The sequence below is a fragment of the Pelobates fuscus genome, chromosome 1 (assembly GCF_036172605.1).
Source record: "Pelobates fuscus isolate aPelFus1 chromosome 1, aPelFus1.pri, whole genome shotgun sequence".
Classification (NCBI taxonomy): Eukaryota; Metazoa; Chordata; class Amphibia; order Anura; family Pelobatidae; genus Pelobates; species Pelobates fuscus.
In genome coordinates, this window is record NC_086317.1 from 337037911 (window position 1) to 337060772 (window position 22862).

The window sequence follows — 22862 nt, forward strand, 5'->3', positions numbered from 1 at the left end:
AGCACTCTCACACCCATCACACACAGCACTCTCACACACAGCACTCACACCCATCACACTCAGCACTCTTACACTCAGCACTCTCACCCACATAACACACAGCACTCTCACACCCATCACACTCAGCACTCTCACACCCATCACACTCAGCACTCTCACACCCATCACACTCAGCACTCTCACACCCATCACACACAGCACTCACACCCATCACACTCAGCACTCACTCAGCACTCTCACCCACATAACACACAGCACTCTCACAACTATCACACACAGCACTCTCACAACTATCACACACAGCACTCTCACAACTATCACACACAGCACTCTCACACACAGCACTCTCACACACAGCACTCTCTAACCCATCACACACAGCACTCTCACACCCATCACACAAAGCATTCTCACACACATCACTCTCACACACATCATACACAGCACTCTCACACACAGCACTCTCTAACCCATCACACTCAGCACTCTCACACTCAGCACTCTCACACCCATCATACACAGCACTATCATACACAGCACTGTCACACACATTACAAACAGCACTGTCACACACAGCACTCTCACACACCACATTCTTACACACCACTTACCGCACCCTCACATACCACTTACCGCACCCCTCACACACAGCATCCATCACGCACACATACTGCACCCCTCACATACACACAGAACCCCCCCCAACACACTGCACCACACACATACACAATAGTTCCAAACACACACATATATATACATACACACACACACAGCACCCCTCACACATACTGCACCCCTAAACACATTACATTCCAGACACACACTAGATCCCTTACCCAACTCTGGATCATCTACACACATATAAACACTAGATCCCTATATACACTCTGAATCCGTTATAAACACACACTCACTAGATCTCCTACACATTCTGGGTCCTTCAAACACACACTAGACTCATATACACATACACACACACACACACTACACTCTTAACATATACACTCTGAATCCCCTATACACACACACACACACACACACACACACACACTAGATTCCTTGTAAGCAAACACATACTACACCCCTAAACACACACTTTCTACAAACACTACATCACTTATACACACACTCTATAGCCTGTTTGCACACATGCTACATCCCCTTTACATACATTCTCTACAGCCCCTAGCCACATATGCATCACATTACACCACAGGCACAACATGTCTAAAACTAACCTTATTACACAATACCACACCACAATCAGCTCACTCTACACACACGCAATACCACAAGCAGACTCCAAACACATGCACAATACTCTTTCCTGGCATTTTTGTCTCCTGGTATCCAGTTATAGAGACACCAGAGACAAGTTGCAAGGAAACACAGTGCAAGCATGTTATTACATTTGCTTGCACTGTGCAGAACAAATACAGTTTTTCTTTTCTCATGCTAGAGCTCTTCAGCAGAGCTCTGCGCATGGTCTGCCCTGGAAGAGCATTGAACCAACATGCTCACTTTGAGAGGGGGCGTGCTTGTCATTAGTGATGACAAAACACACCTCCTCTGACCCGCCCCCTTCTTAGTGGGCCGCTGGGATAAAAAAATGCCCGGGCCGAATTTTTCTCCCAGTCCGGCCCTGGTTCACACCTCTTGCAAGCTCAGGCTATGTGCTGTGATGGCCCCCTAAATGAAATGCCAGGATTCCATTGAGGGAGATCTTTGACCTCCCGAGAAGACAGACAGCAAGGCCGGCTCTGCATTGCCTGGCAGGGAGATTATTCCCCAATGGCATTTGCCAGATGGCCAGTCAGGGCCTGCTTGTGTGTTTCAATAGGGTTCTGTCCCACAATCCTACTTCTGGGGACAAGAGACCAAGTTCCCTAAGAGCAGGGTAAACAAATCATTAAAAGCACCAATAATGCACAAAGTGTACTTGGGTTATTTCAGGCAATTTAAAGAGACTTTACACTCTACATATGTGATTGCCACAATGACTGTCAGTCAGCCTAGTGTGTTGTCATACTCTGCCATTACCATGCCTCCCATGTATTTAAGGGGGGTCAGTCCCTATTTTGAGCCCAGGTCCCCCTGTCCCTCTTTTCTATACTAATGTCACTCTTTTCCATGAGCTCCATATTGTTGGTGTGTCTGAATGTAAAACAGACTTCCACAGCAATGTGTCTTTAACCCCTTAAGGACACATGACATGTCATGATTCCCTTTTATTCCAGAAGTTTGGTCCTTAAGGGGTTGAACTACAATACATGTGTTTAGAAATCAGTCTGTGCAAGAAATTGTTCTTGTTCTTATGTTGCATAATTTATTAGTAAGTCACCTAAAATTTTCATGGACAGCCCCAGTCCAGCCCACACACCCACTCAATCCCCAAATATTAAAGTGTCCCTCTTTGTCCATTTAAAATGTTGGAGGTATGGACTACAAGCAGATCTGCCCATTGCCACATTCAATGGCACCTCCCTTATCCTGAAATAGTTCTCCTAAAATTGGTAGGTATGCTTCAGGGAAGATACACTCTCTTTGCCACTGCACACATGAGGCACATCCCCTCCTCCTACATACAACCATAATGGTATAATATACATCCAATCAAAACTTTAATGGGTAAATTAACTTACAAGATGGGAATTCCACAAAGTCGGTAGGTAAGCTAAGAAACATAAAATAACTCACAACTAAAAATAAATAAAAACAATTCAACACATTTAGTCTGTAATAGACTTCTTCAGGGTTATCTATCCGGTAAGATGCTTCTAGTTTAGATCCTGGACTAAATTGAAGTCCCCCGTCATCATTCTTCGTTAATTCCTCTTCAGTGTGGCATGCATTCCACGGTGGAACATATCTTTTTTTTCCCAGATTTAGTCTTCCAGTCCGCACCCCAATAGCGCATGCTTATCAGGCATGGCCATTGACTGGCTTAGTTTAAGGAACCCTTCTGTTTGTTTTTTTTTTGCTTTGAGTTTTATGGAATATCACTGCCTCCACCCCTTATAGGCCATGTATATTTTATTTTATTTCATTTCATATTGTTACTTTATAGTTACATGTCTGAGGCCCACCCTTTAGGCTTGGACTAGGATATATCCAAACTTTATTCTTGTAGTATATTGTATATATGTATTTTGTAAACGGATTACTATAATTCAGTGTCCGTGCATATATTTTTATTTTGATTTTATCATGTTTTCAAAATTATAAAAAAAATAAATGTTTAAATGTTTTACTTTTTCACTTTTTTATTTTTGTAATTTTTTTTCATTTTATTTTTAATTAACACACTTTAATTTTCAATCTATTTCCATATATTTTTTCTACCTATTATTTTTTTTTTTAGTTTATTTTGGGCCTTCTTTAAATTAGAAGTGAAAAGCACAACTAGCAAGACTGTCGCTATTCTACATGAGAACAAATGCCAATAAAAAGGAATGTCAAGAAAACTGCACTTTTAGTTCCCATGTTAAGAAATATAGAATAAACATCAGGAGCACAAACCTGTTTCTGAACAATCGGGAGAGAATCGGAGATGCTGTAACATAGAACTGTATATCAAGATATATAAACCACTGGATGCTCTACCTAAGAAATATGCTCAATAGGGCATTGCTAAACAGCCTTGCTAAACAGCCTACATTGCATGTAGAATCCCCATCAATAATATGAATGAGACAGTCTGTCTGTGAGAGAGGCCTGAAGGCGATTCAGCCGATAGCTGTTAGTTGCCCCGGACCCCCAGAAAGCAAGTCTTCAGAGAGATCTAGTTCTGGCAGAACTCCAAAGATTCAGCTGGTTAATAAATGTTCAGAAGAGCTACCTCACACCAACCCAGAAGATGACATTCCTGGGGGCCGATAAACACTCTCCAAGAGACCATCTCCTTGTCAGTGCTACCAAGCAACATTCTGGAACTTTGTGCAATCTACAGAGCTCTTCTGCACTTCCAACATACTCTGAGGAACAAATGGATACGCGTCCGCTCTGACAACCAAGTAGCAGTGTCCTATATCAACCATCAGGGCGGGACACACAGCCATCAGTCGATGGAGAAATGATGTCCCATTAAGATATGGTGCCAGAAGTATGTTTAGGGATTGTCTGCAGTACACCTTACTGGTGTACAGAATACCAAGGCAGATTTCCTAAATCGTGTCACCATAAACAACCGCGAATGGCAATTATGTCCCAGGGTGTTCGAGGAACTAGCCCAAAGATAGGGAACTCCTGAGATAGATTTAATGGCCACCTCTCGGAATAGACAGGTTCAGGCATTTTTCTCAAGACATATCGAGATAGGAGCCCTAGGCAAGGATGCTCTGACCCAACAGTGGAAATTCAGACTGGCATACGTCTTCCCTCCAATAGCCCTGATTTATGCAACTCTGAAGAAGATCTGGAAGGAGAAGGCGGAAGTGATTGCTATCCTTCCATTTTGGCCATGTTGTCCCTGCTTCCCTATGGCGAATCTGATGAGTCGGGAACCTCAGAGGGAACTTCCAGTCAAGCTGGACCTATTGTTACAAGGTCGCCTCCCACACCCAGATCCACAATCCTTCAGACTGTTGGCCTGGAGATTGAACGGGAAGCTCTGAGTGGTGTAGGAATGTCAGACACCATCATTAAGACCCTTTTACAAGCTTGCAAGTACTCTACCTCATCTTCCTATTACAGGATTTGGAATGTGTTCGTCTGTTGGTGCCAGGAACAAGGGGTGGCTATTAATCCCCCATCCTTGTCATCTGTGCTGAGTTTCCTTCAAGCTGGCCTCGATAAGGGCCTGAGTTATAATACTCTGAAAGTTCATGTCTCTGCATTCACAGCATTAACAGGCACTCATTGGGCATTGGAACCTCTGGTAATACGTTTCATAAAGGCAGTTATTAAGATCCGGCCTCCTGTTAAGGTATTTATGCTGGCATGGGACCTCCCTCTGGTCTTAAAAGTCATGACTAGGTCACCATTCGAGACAGTTCAACATGCATCTATGACGAATGTTTCTCAAAAGGTGCCCCTCTTGGTGGCTGTCTCCTCAGCTAGGAGAATGTGTGAGCTCCTGGCCTTGTCCTGTGAACCTCCTTTTACCATGGTCCAACAGGACAAAGTAGTACACCTATACCACAATTTCTGTCTAAAGTGGTGTTGAATTTCCGCCTGAAACAAGAAAATTGTGTTGCCATTCTTTTACCCTAAGCATTCTACTCCTGAGGAGGAAGTTGGCACAATCTAAATGTGGTTAGAGCTATTTCCCTCTATATTGAGATGATCCGCTCTTTTCGTAAGTTTTCCAGACTTTTTGTATTGCCCACAGAAGAGGTGAAGCGGCCTCTACGTCTACTTTGAGACATTGGATAGTAGCTGCTATTGCTAAGGCTTATTAAGGCCTATCGCTGCCGGTCCCTAGAGGAATCAGAACACACTCTACTTGTGCGGTTTCTGCATCTTGGGCTTCTCTGGCAAATGCTTCCCCAGACAGTATCTGCAAGGCTGGCACTTGGTCTTCATTTAACACGTTCATTCATCTCTAGAAACTGGATGCTAAAGCTGTGAATTAATCTCAGCTTGGGCATCAAGTCCTTCATTCAGTTCACTCTTCTAAAAAATGAGTTGTTCTGATATGTTCATTAAACTTATTTTTGCATTTATTCAGTCTCTTGCATTGTTTCAGCCTCCCTTTGAAGCTTGGGTATTCCCATCTTTATATGCTGCCATGATTAGCCAGGAAAGTGGAAAATGTATTCATACCTACCAAAATTTTCTTTTTCTGGCACCATATACTACCCACCCAGTGTTGGATTTACTTCTTCTGTAGGAATGTTTGTGACTGAGGGATCCAGACAGGGATACGCCTTTAAAGGTTTTTGGTTTATTCCTGTCCTATCGGCTGTAAGGGGAGCAGCTAACCCATCTGTATATGCTGCCAGCTAAAGAAATTACGGTAAGTATGAATACTATATATATATATATATATATATATATATATATATATATATACACACACACACAATACACAAGATCCAGCGCACTCTCCTATCTACTAAACAGCAACTTCAATGTTGACAGATTTTATTAGTTTTAAAAAAAAAAAAATTTAAATACCTAATCTAGGCAAAAAAAATAATGGGGATTTAGTTACATTATATGATCATACATTGCATAAGCCTGCCACAACGTCAATGTACCCCATCTTTGGCAGGTCCTACTCTCACAGTCTAATGTCTGCTCTTATGAGATTAACCCACTTACTTGGGAAAAAACTCCATCTGAGGCTCCCCATTTAAGCATGTTCAGGTGAGTGCAACCATCCCCCCATGTTACCCCCATATACCTGTCCCAACATTTTAATTACTAATGTAGTATATTTTACAAATACTATTTTTTTTTCTCCCCAAACGTATATTAGGTTGAGTAGAAAAGGGTTCTGAAAACAGTAGTACTGACTTCAAGTCAATTGCAGTAATAGAAAACTTTAGCACTTACATATAAATATATACTGTATTACAAAATAATAATGCATTTTGACCACACGAGTTGTCAATGTGTCACTCCATCATCTTCACTAAAGCAGCAGACATACGCAATATATCTGCAGGTTATAAACCAAAAGAGAAATTGCACTGTGAAAAATTACACTGCAGGCAGCTACATCCCACAGTGGTGTCATCCAAGCACACCAACAACATATATTACAGAAACACTCAACAGAATGGAAGTGAGCCATGGCATATGAACACATTTAGACTTTTTCAATGTTCACTTTTATAATTAGTATTTTTTTTGCCCATTTAATTTAGGTGTCTTTTTTTTTTTTACCCGGTCTTCCACTAAAATTTTTCCTTTTTATTAAAGCGGCACTGTCATGCCGAACTTACCTTTCCTCAATCTCTTCCTCTTCTCCCACTCTCTCGGGATCTGTTATTCTTTTCTTCCTGCCTTCTTTAGTTTTCTTTAAAATCATAAGACAAAATAGGGACTCTTTGTCTTATGGAGGATTCCTCCGCTTGACCAGCTCTGACCAGCGGAGGAGCAAAGTGTGCTTCATTTCCGCTGGTCAGAGCAATTTTCCCATAATCCTTACCTTTCCTCTGTGTTCCCGCGATGCTTCCTGTCATTTTAGACGAAACTGCCGAATTGCGTTCTAACTGAATGAGAACAGTATGTTCGTTTCTTTTAGAACGCAATTCGGCACTTTGTTCGGATCGGAATTTCATTCTAATGAATGAAACTCCGATCCTATTCATTCCTGTGGCTGCATCTTGCAGCCGCTTAGTAGATAACTCCCTAATTCCCACGGTATCAGGGAGCTATCTGCTAAAAGGCTGAAAGACCTAAACTGGTCTTTCAGCCACATTTACTAACACTAAGTAAAAATGACTTAGTATTAGTAAATAATATGCCCCTACTCGCTATACTGCGAGTAGGGGCATGTCTAGTAAGCAGTGAGCAGCCACTGTAAAAAAAAAACAAAAAAAACTATTGGCCCCCACCCCTAAACGACGGGTGGGGGGGCCATAATAGTAATAAGGGGGGGACCTACTGCCCCCCCCCCCCCGGTATTACCATTTTTGTTTTTACAGTGAGCAGCCACAGGCTACTCACTGTTTAGTGGACATGCCCCTACTCGCGGTATAGCGAGTAGGGGCATTGGGGAGATTTTAATCTCCCTTATGCTATTATGTGGGTCATATTGACCCCCATAGAGTGAGGGGGGGACCTGGGGGGCTTATGAAGTGGTGGGGAGCACAGCTCCCTGCCGCTTCTGTCTTTACATATTACAAGGAGGGAGCTGCACGCCGGTAGCTCCCTCCTTGTAATAAACCGAACGAACACTGATACACAGTGTTAGTTTGTTCGTCTGATTTTTTCTATTCATTCATTCGTCTGTCTGATGAATGAATGAATAGATTAAATTCCTGTTTGCATGTCCAGGTCTTTCACTGGGCATGTGCGGGAATCTCACAGTCTGTCTAGTGTGGGCAGATGACGTGTCCCTCAGGGACTTCACCTACCCACACAAAGATGGCGGCGCCCTGAATAAAGATCGGGGCAGAAGATAAAGAATAAAAAAATAGGTAATAAGGGGGGCTTAGGGGCATTTGGGGGTGACTAGGGGGTCGATTGGATGTAGTGTAGGCGGGTTAAAAAAAAAAAACGGGATTCGGCATGACAGTGCCGCTTTAACTCTTGTCCCAAAAGTACTTAATGTCACAGCTCAGCACTAGTTGGGATAAACTGCTATAGTTGCCAAAAAGATAGTATTTGAGTAAAAGGGACACTTAAACGAACAAACAGTATGTATACTAGAACATATCTGTAACGGATCACCTTCCGTTGATGGATGCTCCCAGCGCTTCCTGAGGACTCCCAGCACTGCAGACGACACCACAACCACCGCAGACTCCACAACCGCCGTAGCTTAACTGGAGCCACGCCATCTTCCTTCCACCCTGTATGAACCTCCAGCATCCAGGACCGTGTGGGGAAGATCTCTCCTCCAAGGAGAGCATAACTGGAACCAACTCTCAAAAGAGCCAAGTGATCCCCAGTGTGAATATAGCTGTACCCTCCAAGCACGAGACAAGGCTACGTATTGAGGGTCAAGAAGATCTCAGGTTTAGTGGCACACACTCTGCTTTTATGCAATTCTCCCCTGCAAGGGAGACGCCCACAAACAATTATGCATTACCCAATCACACAATGGTTACATCCTACAGATTCCCTCCCTTTAGCCTGAGAGGTAACACAATTATACGTACAATTTAAACATACATTTGACCCAACTTTCATAACTCTAAAACCATACATCCAATATTAATAACGGTTACATATTATTAATCAGCACATTCCAAATACAAACATACCCAAAAATCATTCGAATCCGTTCAGGAGATAGGTATAAGTCCTTTATGACCGACCGCAAGCACATTTTCATGCCCAAAACAGTTCCATGGATTTGGGCTGTGCGATCGGTTTATTTTACACCGAGAAAACAACTAAGTCCTATTCGAACGAGCGTTCGAATCTTCGAACGGGACTTAGTCTCCAGCCGCCGTGTCGAAGTAGGTACGGGTCAGCGGTGTTCGTGCAATTGGGTAGCCGCAAACAGTTCCATAGATTTGGCTGCACACACCGCTGTCCACGTTCGAACAAGTTAAAAGGGCCGCCGCCACGTGTTCGTTTGTCGAATGGCGGCCACTTCGACGGCTTCGGCACTTCGACTGCATTCGAAGTGCCAGTTTAAAAGTTGTAACCCTGCTCCAAAGCATTTAAAGGGCCAGGAACAGCATACATTTGGGCATAAAGGATTTTTGTAAGTCTTAAAGGGCAATACACTCCAGGGCCATAGTCGCAGGGCAAGAGGCTAGCGACAAGTCCTCTCCAATGCCAATGGCAGTTTGTCACAATATCTTTGTTGTTTCACTGTCTGTTTGCTACATGTCCCAATGTAATATCTACATTTGGAATTAACAATAATACCATGCGACATCTTTTCCATTCTATTACTAGGTCAAACAACTACATTTGTTGAATGTAATTATATTTTGAAATGCTGCGCCATGATTCTCTGTTTGACTTTTAGAATTATTTTGAAAATGACACAATCACCTATTTTTTACGTTATATAAGCACAGCAAGGAGTTATGGAATACAGGAGTTTATCCCCAAAGAGCAGTTCCACTGATCATATAGGATGAGCAGTCCTGTTCTTTAGACTGATAGCAGCTACATGGCTGCATTTTCAGTTTACACAAAGGTCAAGTCCACTGATTTTCGTAACCTCTGTTTGTGGCTGTGCAAAAGCTGTAGCATTGTTTATATTGTTTATAAATCACTGCAGTTCTAAGGCACTTTTAGAGCTAAGAGTTGGCCGAGGATGCTCTTGCATCATCTATTTTGCAATCACATAAGTTATGATGGTGCTTAGTGTGACCTTTTAAGAACATGTAAACTACATTTGATGGAACATTTTCAAGAAAAAAAAAAGATAAACAAAAATAAAACTAAGTAAATTATCTATATTTTTAAAATTTGTTTGGATACTTAGAATACAATTTGCCGTGGTATGACAGTAATAATATGGTTATAACAATAATAATCATCTGTTAGGGCTGCAATGTTGGCTATTTAGCAGTCAATTGAGAGTAGTGACTAAGAGCATACGGTATTAAAGAACATTATACAGTAATCTAATCTATAGACTATAAACAGTAACATTGTGGAGCCAACATTTGCAGCAAGTGCTCTGTGTTTGTTTTGGCTTGCGCTGTAGCTTGACGGCTGTGAGAGGTCCAAAAGAAGGAGTACGGCAGCTACATAACAGAGCCTAGGAGTGTCTCTTTGGCAGCGCAGGCACATAAGCTTTTCTTTGGCCCCTGGTTGCTTTTGGACTTACGCTGCGACGGATTGCCTTCATACCTGGGTTCAACCACATCTGCCTCTGGTAAGTTCAACTGCTGGAGGAACCTCATTTGGTCATCTGTGATAACGCAAGGGATCCATCTGCCCCCCCCCCATTGGTATCAGACTCCTGCGTCCCGTAGTTTGGCAATCGGTGCCAGCTACCTCCGTTCCGCAAGCGCTGAAAACGGGAGATCCCCATATAAGGCCACAGTGCTACCCTCCATTTGCACAGTGCCCAGGTCTCTGGAGTGGGACATGATAGAGTCGGGATACTGGGGCCCCAGCTTCCGCCGGAGGCAAGGTAAGACTCTCTCTGTCATCCTGGGAGTCTCCTGGGAGTCTCTCTGTCATCCTGGGAGCTGCGGGCGCCATCTAGGCAGGAGCCGGTGGAGTAGGCCTCGCAAACGAGAGCTGAATATCGTTCATTTTGGGTGTCTCACATTTTTTACTTTTGCGCCCCATTGATGTCTCTGTGCGGGAGGCGTGTGTGTGGCTGTTTATGGGAGCTGTTTGTCGGGTTATTGGCTTACTTTATCAGGCGCTGATACGGAGCTCCACATACATGCGTATTGCTAGCAAGGCAGTTGGCCACGCCCCTGAATTATCTATATTTTAACTTTGTCTTCTCATTATAGGTTAAAAAGTTACACCTACTAATAGTTCTGATTTTGATACCCAACATGCTAGACTATAGTGTTCAAATTGGGTCTGACATAGAAAGTGAGGAACAACGGAGACCACAGTTGACAACAGATAAAGGAGGGTTTGTTATGAATCTGACATTTCTGAAGAAGCCATGGCATGGCAAGACATCTTGTTAGTGTTAAATATATATAAGCTCTTTGTAATTGCATTCTTGGAATGTCATCTGTCTTGAGTTATACCCACCTGGGATCATGTTGTGATCAGCAATGTGGACAGATTACTGGAACTGTAAAAACCATGCATTCTTTGTAATTGACATGTAAACTGTTTGAAGTTTCTCATTAAGCCCCTCAAACAAATCAGGTGCAGATGTGTATAGCTTAAAAGTACAGTAAATGGGAAATTGGGTCACTACTCCCCCCCCCAAAAAAAAAACCTCAATCTAAATGTTATCTAATATAAAATGCAGGAACTGTTAAAATGTAATGTCTACAAAACCAACTCTACATTCTGCTACCTTTTTATGCTTCATTTCCCTCAGGAGCCTCCCTAAGAGATCACTTTCAGGAAAAACGAGAAACTTTATCTAATAAAACTGCACAGCTAAATCCATTTATTCACTGGAGACACAAAGTAAACAAGAGGTTATATATTATCGTAGATGCAAATAAAAGAGGAATATGCATTCATTTTTAAACAGAACAAAATTTCAACTTAAACAAGGATTATGTTTATGAATGGATGTGGTAATATAACCAACTAATTTATTCTACAGAATAGTGGTTTTTTTTTTGTACAGAGGGGTATTAAATGTTTCTAGAATACAAGCTTTGATTTCATTTTTCTTTTGTTACTTTCCTTATACATACATAAGAAATTGGCATTATCTATCATTAAAGATTCATGGGTCATTTGTTCCCTTGGTTTATGTCAAACCATTAGATACATTTGACAAAACTCAACACTCTCTGGGTGCCCACAGCCCAACCTCATTGCTTCCATTCATCTGATGGGAAACTTCCACATTAAAGGGACATGCTAAACACAAAATCAACTTTAGTTTAATTAAGTGGTTTGGGAACGTACAGCATGCCCTTGCAATCTCACAGCTCAATTCTATGGTGCTTAGGAGTGACATTAATTTGTTTTTGCACCTCAGACCACACCTCACCTAGTTTTGACTCACACAGCATCTCTATGCACATGATGAAGACAGCTTAAAAGTACACTCCAGACCCCTAACCACTTTAGCTTACTGAAAAGCTTTATGTGTGAAGAGTCTGTCCTATTTTTTTCATTTTGCAAAGAGTGCAAATTCCAATAGAAATTGACAATTCTATAACCTGGTTATAGCCCCTTGGCTTTCAAGCAGACATCTGGACCTGTTACTTCCTGGTGTGGTTAGCTCAGTGGAGCTGAACTCAAGAGGCAACAAATACTCAGAGCACCTACCTTGCAAAGAATTCTCATTAAGCTGCATTGGGAAGTTTGTGATTGGGTAGCTAAAATAAGTCAGAAATGTCACTTTAAAAGTAAGTGTCCTAGCTAAAAATTTAATAAAATGCAACCCCTATGCCAGCACTACCCCACTCCATTTTTAGCAAGGGATAGTTTTGCCTAGCACATAACAATTATGGTAAATGAAATAGAACAGTAATATCAGGTATTTACAATATATGCAAGAGTATATCCTCATGGAACAATTGATTAGTATATGCAAAGAAAGAATCTCTTTACGATGTTTGGTAATGGCTGGGCAACCGTTTAGTAGACTTGGCAAGGAGACCTACAGTAATGCAATAAGTTAGGAGGTCACACTGGGGTGGACTGAGTATCCTGGTGGTTCCGAATGGTTGCCAGTTTGTTAAGTCACCTAGTAGAGGCAACAGAGAGACCTGGACCCTTGCAGGTTTCTCAGAATAAATGGGAACGAAGCAACTGAGTTGTTTCGCTTAGAGACAAAATTGTTAAAGATACCACAAGTCAACAGAGCTTTTTGGAATAAGTGAATAAAGCAGATAATTAAAAATAATTCACTCTATATACTAACCAGCCATTATCCTGTTAGCAATGTATAGATAAAAAATTTCCTACAAAAGGTCATTAGGTTTTATTAGCATAGCAGGTGCACTTTAAGTCAATTTAAGAATAATTTAGATGGAATTAAGAATCAAGTGCATTTAATTTGCTGAATTTTGCTTGATGGTGGCTTGTGTACATTAACCAGTCAGGCCAAACATCTCATTTTAAAGCTGTAAAACTATGCAGCAATAAAACGGAATTCCTGCCATGCAATCCATTGCGGAGAAAATTCTTTAAAATGAAAAGGTCAAATAATATATCAACAACAATTTCACCAAAAGGTGAAAGCTAATAAATATGAAACGCTGTTCAACAGACAACCAGCTCACAGCTTGATATGTTTGCCCTTAGTCTAATGTTTTTTTTCTTTCCAGTTTCATCAATTTTCCTCACCTCTAGTGTCACAAAATTATGTCATGAAATCGAAGGAAATAGAAAACAATTCCATGTTCCTATTATAAGCTATAATCTTGCACTATTACCTTATTCCCAATAGTGGATCTTCCACTTATCAGCACTTGAGAGAGTTACTACTGGATACCTTCCTGGCATGTAGATGCATTTAGAGAGCTTAGTGTTGATCCATGTCATGCTGGGAGTCTCCAGATATGGTTTCGCTGTAGTCCTGGTCATTGATGGTGCTATAGAATTGAAGACTTGAACTTTAGGTTATTTTCTATGTTTTTTTTTTTTTAAATCTTATTATCCTCTACAGCTTCCATTCCATAGAGTAGAGATAGAGTAGACTTTTCAGAATATGTTCAAGCCTATTCTTTTGATACCCATATCATATCAATGCACTGGTGTGTAAAAATCCTTTTACAATTTCCCTGCAATCATCATCGTTTGTTTTACACACACACACACACACACACACTTCATAAAAGTATCCAGACCCTTCAAGTTGCAACTGTATGTTACAATTATTTAAATAATTTTTTTTTCACATAAATCTACATTGAATATCCCACAGCAACAAAGCAAAAAACTGATTGCAAATTTATAAACCACTGAAGGACGGGGACAATTGTCCGGGTTTTGAAACAAAACCTTGAATTTGAGCTATAGGTCTGTTCCATCGTAATGTAAGGGCTTCTCTTCCAGTGCTTCCATGCATATTATATATTGTGTCTTAAAGGACAGAAAGTATGATCATTTAATATTCTATATGTATATCTAACAAAACTATGTGAATAAAATGTTAAAAAACGGGAGCAACATTTTTTTCACATTGTTGCTCATAATCATTTTTTACACATCTTCACATCGTGCAAATAACTAAAAATTGATTCATACATCATGTGATTTCTAAATGCCAAATACATCTAGAATCTAAATTAATTTTTCGTAGTTAACGTTAACCATATACATATTCCCGACACTAGAGCTATATGAGCCACACCCCTTATTCAGTGCTTACACCAACTCTAACCGTAAGCCTAATCTTACTCTTAACCTTACACTATCCCTAACCCAAAAACAGCATTAACCCTTACAGTAACCCTACAACTAACCATAATGCTACCCTAACCCTACCCTACTCTTACCCATAAATCTAACCCTAACCCCACCACTAAGGAAACCCTCTGCTAATATCAATTTTGATATTAGAAAATGGGTATTCTATTTAACACAGCAAATAGTTGTCAAAGACCGCCATCTTCTGGTTGTTTTCATAATTACATTTACTTTAATTACGAATTGAGCATTTTTTTCCACAAAATGATTACACTGTGATCGGTGAGGGGGGGTGGTGGTCTCCATTCACAAGCCTGAGTGAATTTAAAGCAGTGCTGATTTCCAGTGCTCCTTAGCGGTCATTGGTCAGCCTGGGGACAATAAAAATGGCCCCAGCTGACAGAGGAGCACCAGGTATCTATTGATACCAGGGGTTTCTGGTCTGAACAAGGATTTAACCCTGTTGGCTCCACAATCTTTAGATAGGCATTTTAATTATTTAAATAGCTGCTTGCAGCTCATCGAAAAGTCTGGGGCCCCTAAAAATAGCCCCAACAGGCAATAGGGTATTCTATGCCACCCTAGAGGAATTTAAGCTGACTCTGTGTAGGATAGTATGGCTCTATGTAGGACGGCATTGAATGTTCTAATGTTGGGAAATTGATTAAATAAAAAAAATAAAAAATTACATTGACTTAAGTATTCAGTCCCTTTGCTAAGACATTATAAATTTAGATGCATCTCATTTATACACTTTTTTTTTTTTTTACACTTTGATTGTAGTCCACCTGTGGCAAATTCAATTGATTGGACAGGATTTGGAAAGGCACACACCTGTCTATGTAAGGACTCACAGCTGTAAATGCATACCAGAGCAAAAACCAAGCCTACAAAATGCAGAGACGCTGGTGTTGAGTTGCTGATCACGAGAAGGCTGCAAAATAAATAAATAAATCTGGTTGCACTTGAGGTTGCCAAGAAAATTGTGGCCTCTATAATTAGTGGCCAACCAGCCACCAACTGTGCACTCGGGGGAGAAGAGCCTTCATAGTAAAAGAGGAGACCAAAAACCCAATACTCACTCTGAGTGAGCTCCAAAGTGAGTGAAGATGGGAGAAACTTGGAGAAGGACAAACATAACTGCAACACTAGACCAGTCTGGCCGTATGGTACACTGACCAGATGGGAGCCTCTTTTCAATGCAAGGTACATGAAAGCCCAATTAAAATTTGCACAAAAGCACCAAAAGGACTATCAGACTGTGAGAAACAAGATTCTCCTGTCTGACAGTTTGGCCTTAATATAGAGCACCACCTTTGGAGAAAACCAGGCACTGTTCATCACCTGCACAATACCATCCCAACGTTGAAGCCTAGTGGTCATAGTATCATGCTTTGGGGGGTGTTTATTAGTGGCAGGGACTGGGAGACTAGTCAGGGGTGAGGAAAACACTGCCAAGACAAAGAGTGGCTTAAGGATGTCTCCGCAGTGGACCAGCCAAAGCCTGGACAAGAGCCTAACTCAGGGATAGGCAACCTTCGGCTCTCCAGATGTTGTGGACTACATCCCCCATAATGCTCTTACACACATACTGCTGGCAAAGCATCATGGGAGGTGTAGTCCAAAACATCTGCAGAGCCGAAGGTTGCCTATGCCTGGCCTAACTGAACGTCTCTTGAATGACCTGAAAATGTCTGTCCACCAACGGTCCTTATCCAAACTGACAGTTTATGAGAGGATCTGCAGAGATGATTGTCAGAAACTAATCAAATCCAAGTATGCAAAACTTATTGCATCATATTCATAAAGACTGGAATGTAAAGTTAAGAATCTTATGTCAGTGTGATATTTCAGTTTTTTCAAAGGTGTAAAAAAAAAAAAATATATAGGTTTTCACTTTGTCAGTATGGGATATTGAGTGTAGCACAAATGATTAGCAAACAGCTATGGAGACTTCCTCCAACAGCTAGTTCTAGTGCTGTAGATGCTTTAACAGTCCAACTGGTGCACATAGGCAGATTCTTCCAAACCAAAGTCAAGGCAAAAGGCTGGTAACACCACATTCTGGTTTAGGTGAAACTGGAAAACCACCTTAGGAAGAATATGTTGAAGGATAACTTTATTATCAAATAAAACAGTAAAAAAGGCATATACAAAGTTTGAATGTTTAAAAGTTGATTAAGAGACTATTTCAATTGTTTTGGAGACAATCTGTCTCACTCCCCTGGTTTTAGAATATTCTCACATGAAGGAAATCTGCAACATGGAGAAATTGATCTTTGGTGTGTCACATAGAGTACAGGCATATAAAATGATATGGATACAGTGGATTGTATCCTTGTTGCTTTAACTGTCCTTGTGGTGTCTGGCTCTTCTCAGGTTCACTTCTCGGCATAATTGAGTGTGACGATGTTATGGGAGTAACTTTTGGAATATGTACCATCGATCAGTGAGGCCCTGTAAGGTTCACATTGAGCACTTTTTCTTTCACATTTGTCCTTTCTTTTCTTCCTTTATATTTTTCTCTTCTTCCTATATAACCTTTTCTTCTTCTAGTACTGAGGTATTATCCTATGGTTGATACTTATGTAGCGTATGTAGTTTTTGTCTGTCTTCAGTAACATTTTCTGTTGCCATCATGTTGAACCACTGAGTAAGCAATACCAATTCTGTTTTGTTACTGTTGAGTACACTGTACTATTCATGTGAAAAACTTCAAATAATGTATTTTTTTCAAAAAAAAATGTTTTTAAAAGGGTATCCTAAGCGAGCCTGCAAGAATTCCAAAATATTTTTGCGATAAGCATGCCAAAGAATTATTTTTATGGAGGCTTTCTAGGAGAAGAAGGCTACCTAAATACGGTAGTAAACTAAATAAGTTGTCTTCTTCCTGGCCTGTAGTAAAGTATTTACTACCATGTCTAACAGTCTTTCAGGAGTCAAAGAGAACGTTTCCATTTCTATGTCTTTGGAAACAATGAATGAGGTAATGGGTGAAGAACTGTGCCCTAGGATATGAGAGATGAGAACGATGGAATATCCCAAAGAGGTTCTTCTGACAGTCTTAACAGAAGCGGAAACCTGGGCCAACAAGGTAGTATTGCAATTACTTGTGCTCAATCTTGGCTAATTTTCCTGAATACTGGAAATAAAAGGAGTATTGTGGGGAAAACCATAATTTAGATTAAAGTTCCAAGGAATTGCTAAGGCATCTGTCCTAGCTGCCTGATGTTTGTATCTCCTTGAAAAAGGAAAGAAGAGAAAAACGTGATTGTTGAGGTTGGTTGCCATGAGATCTGCTACTGGAAGGCCACATCTCATTACTACGGAGCGTACAATTCTGGGATTTGTGATTGCAGTGGAGAAGAAATGCGCTCTGTGGGACCCTCCCAAAAAATATCATATGCTGTGCTGGAAAAATATGGTTCTTTTTTCCCCCCAATTATAAGAATAAGGGGGAGTAAACCTCTAAGAATCTTTCTACTCTGGGAACTGGAAAAATAGATTTCCTGATAAAAAGGAAGACACGTATTCTGACAGGGCAGATCTCTAGGTGACATCTGATGAAATTCTTGTATTCACATATAACGGCCTTCACAGAGTAAGGATGAATTACAGCCTCTATCCGTTTCTTACTACAAAGTGTATCCCACAATATTTATAATAATAATTATTATTATTTCTTTCTCCCAAATGTCAGCGAAATCTAGAAGTTTGGTTTCCACCACTGTACTTTGGAGAAAGTCAGAATTGATTAGATAATCCACAAGAAAAGGAAAAAAAGAAAGAAAGAAAAGGACTTGTCCCTCATGATGCAGAAGACTGTCCTTCTCTCCAGGCCTGTGACCTAGAATATTCTCTGCCTGGCTGATATGGTCTTGCTTAGAATTCTAAAGATTTTGACCATGGGGTCTTTAAAAGATGCTGCATCATCCATTGGTAATGTCAGAAATTATCTTTCCGATCAGCTCCGTTCTGACACTTCTGGGTATGCGGAGCAGTTCCCGCCCCCTTCTCTGACGCGGCTCTCTCAAGCCTTATAGAGAAACCACACCAGTTTCAAGATTGCCTAGTGATTTGAGTTAGGTTACTTCTGCATTCATATTGCCGGCTAAGCTACTCTTCATTAATACTTGTGTACCGACCTCTTGGACTGTTTAAACGGATTCCCTGCCTTCTCCTCTCCTTTGATCTCAGACTGAATATTGGACTTTCCTGCTCTCTCCAACCCCGAAGACCAGGACTGAAAGAAGTTTATTCTCTATCTTGGCTCCAACTAAACTACCTTTAGAAGATTACTCCCATCAAACTCTAAGTATACAATAAGTAATTCTCTGGGAATTGCTTTGCTAATGAACTTTAACTTGATTACTAATACTCTCCTACTAAAACTCTGTTACCAATATCTCTGTCACAGTTGCTAGTGTTTTTTGCTTTTCACTAATCACCTGCAATATCCACGAATCCTTAAAGCTACAGTAACTGTCCTTTATAGTAGGATTTCTTCCTTATCTTCAATCAAGCTCTGTTAAAAGATCAGGAACTTTTCTAATCTGCAGTTGTGTTCCACATCAATTCTACTTGTGGCCTAACAGGTAAAGCCAACTTTCTGGGTAAGTTTAGGGGCTGTCAGCCAACAGCAAGACATTTCCTCATGGTATAGTTTTATGAGTCCTTGCACTGATATATATCTTCTTTTCTGGGTTTTTTTTTTTTCAGTCAGTGGAAATTTAATTCTTAAAAGGTTCTTGAAGAGGAAAGACATCAGACGTCTTCCATAATTCTTAGAAAGTACTAGATCTCCAAGTCAACTGTTCTTCATTTGCCCTTTAATGTGCAGGGTGTCCTTGACCACTTTAATAAGATAATCTGCCAGACGGAAGCCAGAAGATATACAGTTTTACCCAAAACACCACAAAACAACAACATACCCCCATAAATTTTACATCCCTAGATAGCCCTGGTCTGGATAAACAACATATCCAAAAGTCACCCAGATCAGAGCAGGGGTTCAAAAGGTTTTATGGAAGTCACATTTGACCAACTGCAAGCATGGCTTTCATGCCCAAAACAGTTCCACATATTTAGGCTGTGCAGACGGTCTATCTTCTATAAACCAACTATCTCCAGGTACAGAAAATATCTCTAAGTCCAAAAACTGTTACAAAAACGACATAACTCATAATACAATGTTTAACCTATATGTCCAACATATCCCCAGATAGCTTGGATCTGAGCGCTCAATATGTCTGAAAATTGCACAGATCTCACAAATACAGTTGGATCGCCATGGGATTAAACAATAGCAAGGGCTGATGAGAGATTGAGGAGGGACAAAGCAGCCAGTTTCAACTGGTCTGGCAGTGTACCTGGTACATGCCCTGCTGGAGAACAATGGGACAGGAAAAAGGGGGAGGGGGAAGAGGCACATTCTCCCATGGAATCAAAGGGGCAGAAAAAGTGTTTCAAAATCCAATAAGCCCAAATAGACTTTTTAAATGGCAATACACCCCAGGGGAATGTTCAAATCCAAACAATTAAGGCAAAAGATGCAATCCAAGGACAGAGGGTTCTGTCCCAAGTGCCTTAAACCCCAATAAGTTACAGGGGCCATAATCACAAGGCAGGAGGCCCCTCCAAAAACCCATGGTAAACTCTCTTAAAAGGGCGAGTTTGTCACAATGAGTATGAAGCAAAGAAGACGAAGAGGTTGCCATTTCTTAAAATTAAGTGAACCATAATCGTTTTCACCCTAATGCAGGGTTTTGACAAGCGTCACATAACAATACACGTTCTTCTCCCAGATCCACTAGCAGAAGATCTTTCCTGCAGGCTAACACAGAAAAGATACACCAAATATTCAAACTGCATTCTATCAAATAAGTAATTGTCTGATCATACACACTACCAAAAGCTCAAGTCAAGACCCAACCAAAGACTACACAGCAGGACTCAGGAATGTATTTACATTTTTAACAAAACAGTCACAACACAAATTGGAGCAGCTTGTGCCCACCAACCTTAACATGGGGAGACCTTCTACATGTAACCAAAAATTTGTAAACCAGTAAACCCCAGCAGACTTCTAATAATAGGCTTGGACACACTTACTTAACAGATTTCAGATCTAGTGCAAAACATCCTCAAGCTTCTGGTTACCTTAACACAGGGCGTGAAAAATCCCAGGCACCGAGCCTTTTAAAGACTTCTCATTGAGCTGCGGTGGAAAGTATGTAATTGGGCAGTCACAGAATGTCTGGGATGGGTTGAAGTGGATGGCTTGCAAAGGCTGCAGACAAGTTTTATGAGATATACCCTCAATAAAAAAATATTTTTTTCAATAAAAGGCATTGACAGTGTATTTAGTAAATAGTGATTATTTTTTTTTAAACAAACTTTTTTTTGTATTTTGCAGTGGTTTGTTCCTCTAAGGCTGGCCTGTAATAAGTTTTTTTTTCCCTTTTAGTATTCCTTTCCTTATGTCCCCATATTTTAATGGTTATATTCTCCCTCTTGCCGTTATAGTCATTATCTTTTTCCCATGTAACAGGTATCCATATCTTGGTACTGCCATATTGATTACTGTTTGATTACGGAACTGATTTTACTGATCGATTGTGAATAAATGTAATTGGTAACTGAAATAGAACTTTGTCAGCTTGACTGCAATACAAAAGGAAAAGTAGTCTATACTTTTAATCGTGTATTTTATGAAAACCAGACCATAGAAAAAAAAAAAAAAAAAAAAAAAAAATGAATAAGTATCTATATCAGATTTAGGTCAAATTTATTTTGGTGACAAAGGTGTCTTTAAGAGATACACTGAAAGGAACACTACAGTGTTGGGTATATAAACATCTATTCCTAGCGGTGTGGATTCTGGAACTCCCTAACAGGGTTATTAACTTTTTATTGAAGTCTGATTCCCCCATACACGGCATGGTACCCTGGATGGACACATCTGCTATCTAATACAATCAGCACGCAGCAACCACAAGAATGCTACCATTTCACTCTATAAAAGCTGTATTGATAGAGTGGGGCATTACTTTGGATACCCACTCTTCCACCACAATATAACAATAACAACTTACTATCAACGAGAGAGAGAAATAAATAAGTAAACCTCCCCAAACATTTTTTTTTGGCGAATATGGTATGCCAAGAGGGATATATGAAAATATTACAGGGATAATGAGTTAAAAACTAATGCTGTAGCTCAGTCTGTTTTTGTCTCAATGTCACTATAACGATAAGAACTACAACTCCCATGATGCTTTGCCGGAGTTGCTGTAGTCCTTCTCCTGTAGAAAATCTAACTTCTATCCAGGTTTACACAAACAATAACTAACAGCACAGCCGCCAGCAGAGAGCCATACTCAGCCAGCCCAGGGGAGGGGGCCCTGTGTGGGAGCTGCACACATACTAGTCTGTATGTCACTTCCGCTATGCGGCCGCACCGTGTGTCACTATCCACTTACTGTGTGAGCTTCCTCCCGGGGAGCCACGGCCTCAGCAAGCACGCCATTCTCCGAGCTGGGCTGTCCTGAGCCAGAGTACTGCCAGCAATGGGGGGGAGGAGCCGCCCGGGCCCTGCTGGGATTGGGAGTCTGAAGGTGAACTTCACTCCTTCCGCTATTTGTGCCGGGCCATGGGAGGACAGGCACCCCGAGCCATCATATTATACAGCTATAAAGACACCATATACAGCCATCAGATATACAGACATCATATACTGCCATCAGATATACAGACATAATATACAGCCATCAGATATAAAGACACCATATACAGCCATCAGATATACAGACATCATATACAGCCATCAGATATACAGACATCATATACAGCCGTCAGATATACAGACATCATATACAGCCGTCAGATATACAGACATCATATACAGCCATCAGATATAAAGACATCATATACAGCCATTATATATACAGACATCATATACAGCCATCAGATATAAAGACATCATATACAGCCATTATATATACAGACATCATATACAGCCATCAGATATAAAGACATCATATACAGCCATCAGATATACAGCCATCAGATATAAATACATCATATACAGCCATCAGATATACAGACATCATATACAGCCATCAGATATAAAGACATCATATACAGCCATCAGATATAAAGACATCATATACAGCCATCAGATATAAAGACATCATATACAGCCATCAGATATAAAGACATCATATACAGCCATCAGATATAAAGACATCATATACAGC

General features: G+C 40.7%; 1 protein-coding gene across 1 annotated transcript in view; it reads right to left on the reverse strand.

Annotated features, from left to right (window-relative positions):
- The window catches only part of CLYBL (citramalyl-CoA lyase), a 550109-nt gene extending 527905 nt beyond the window's left edge, over positions 1-22204 (reverse strand). Inside the window, exon 1 of the mRNA XM_063425440.1 lies at positions 22086-22204. Coding sequence (XP_063281510.1) covers positions 22086-22132 — 47 coding nt within the window. The 5' untranslated portion in view covers positions 22133-22204. The remainder of the gene's footprint in view (positions 1-22085) is intronic.
- Positions 22205-22862: the final 658 nt, after the last annotated feature.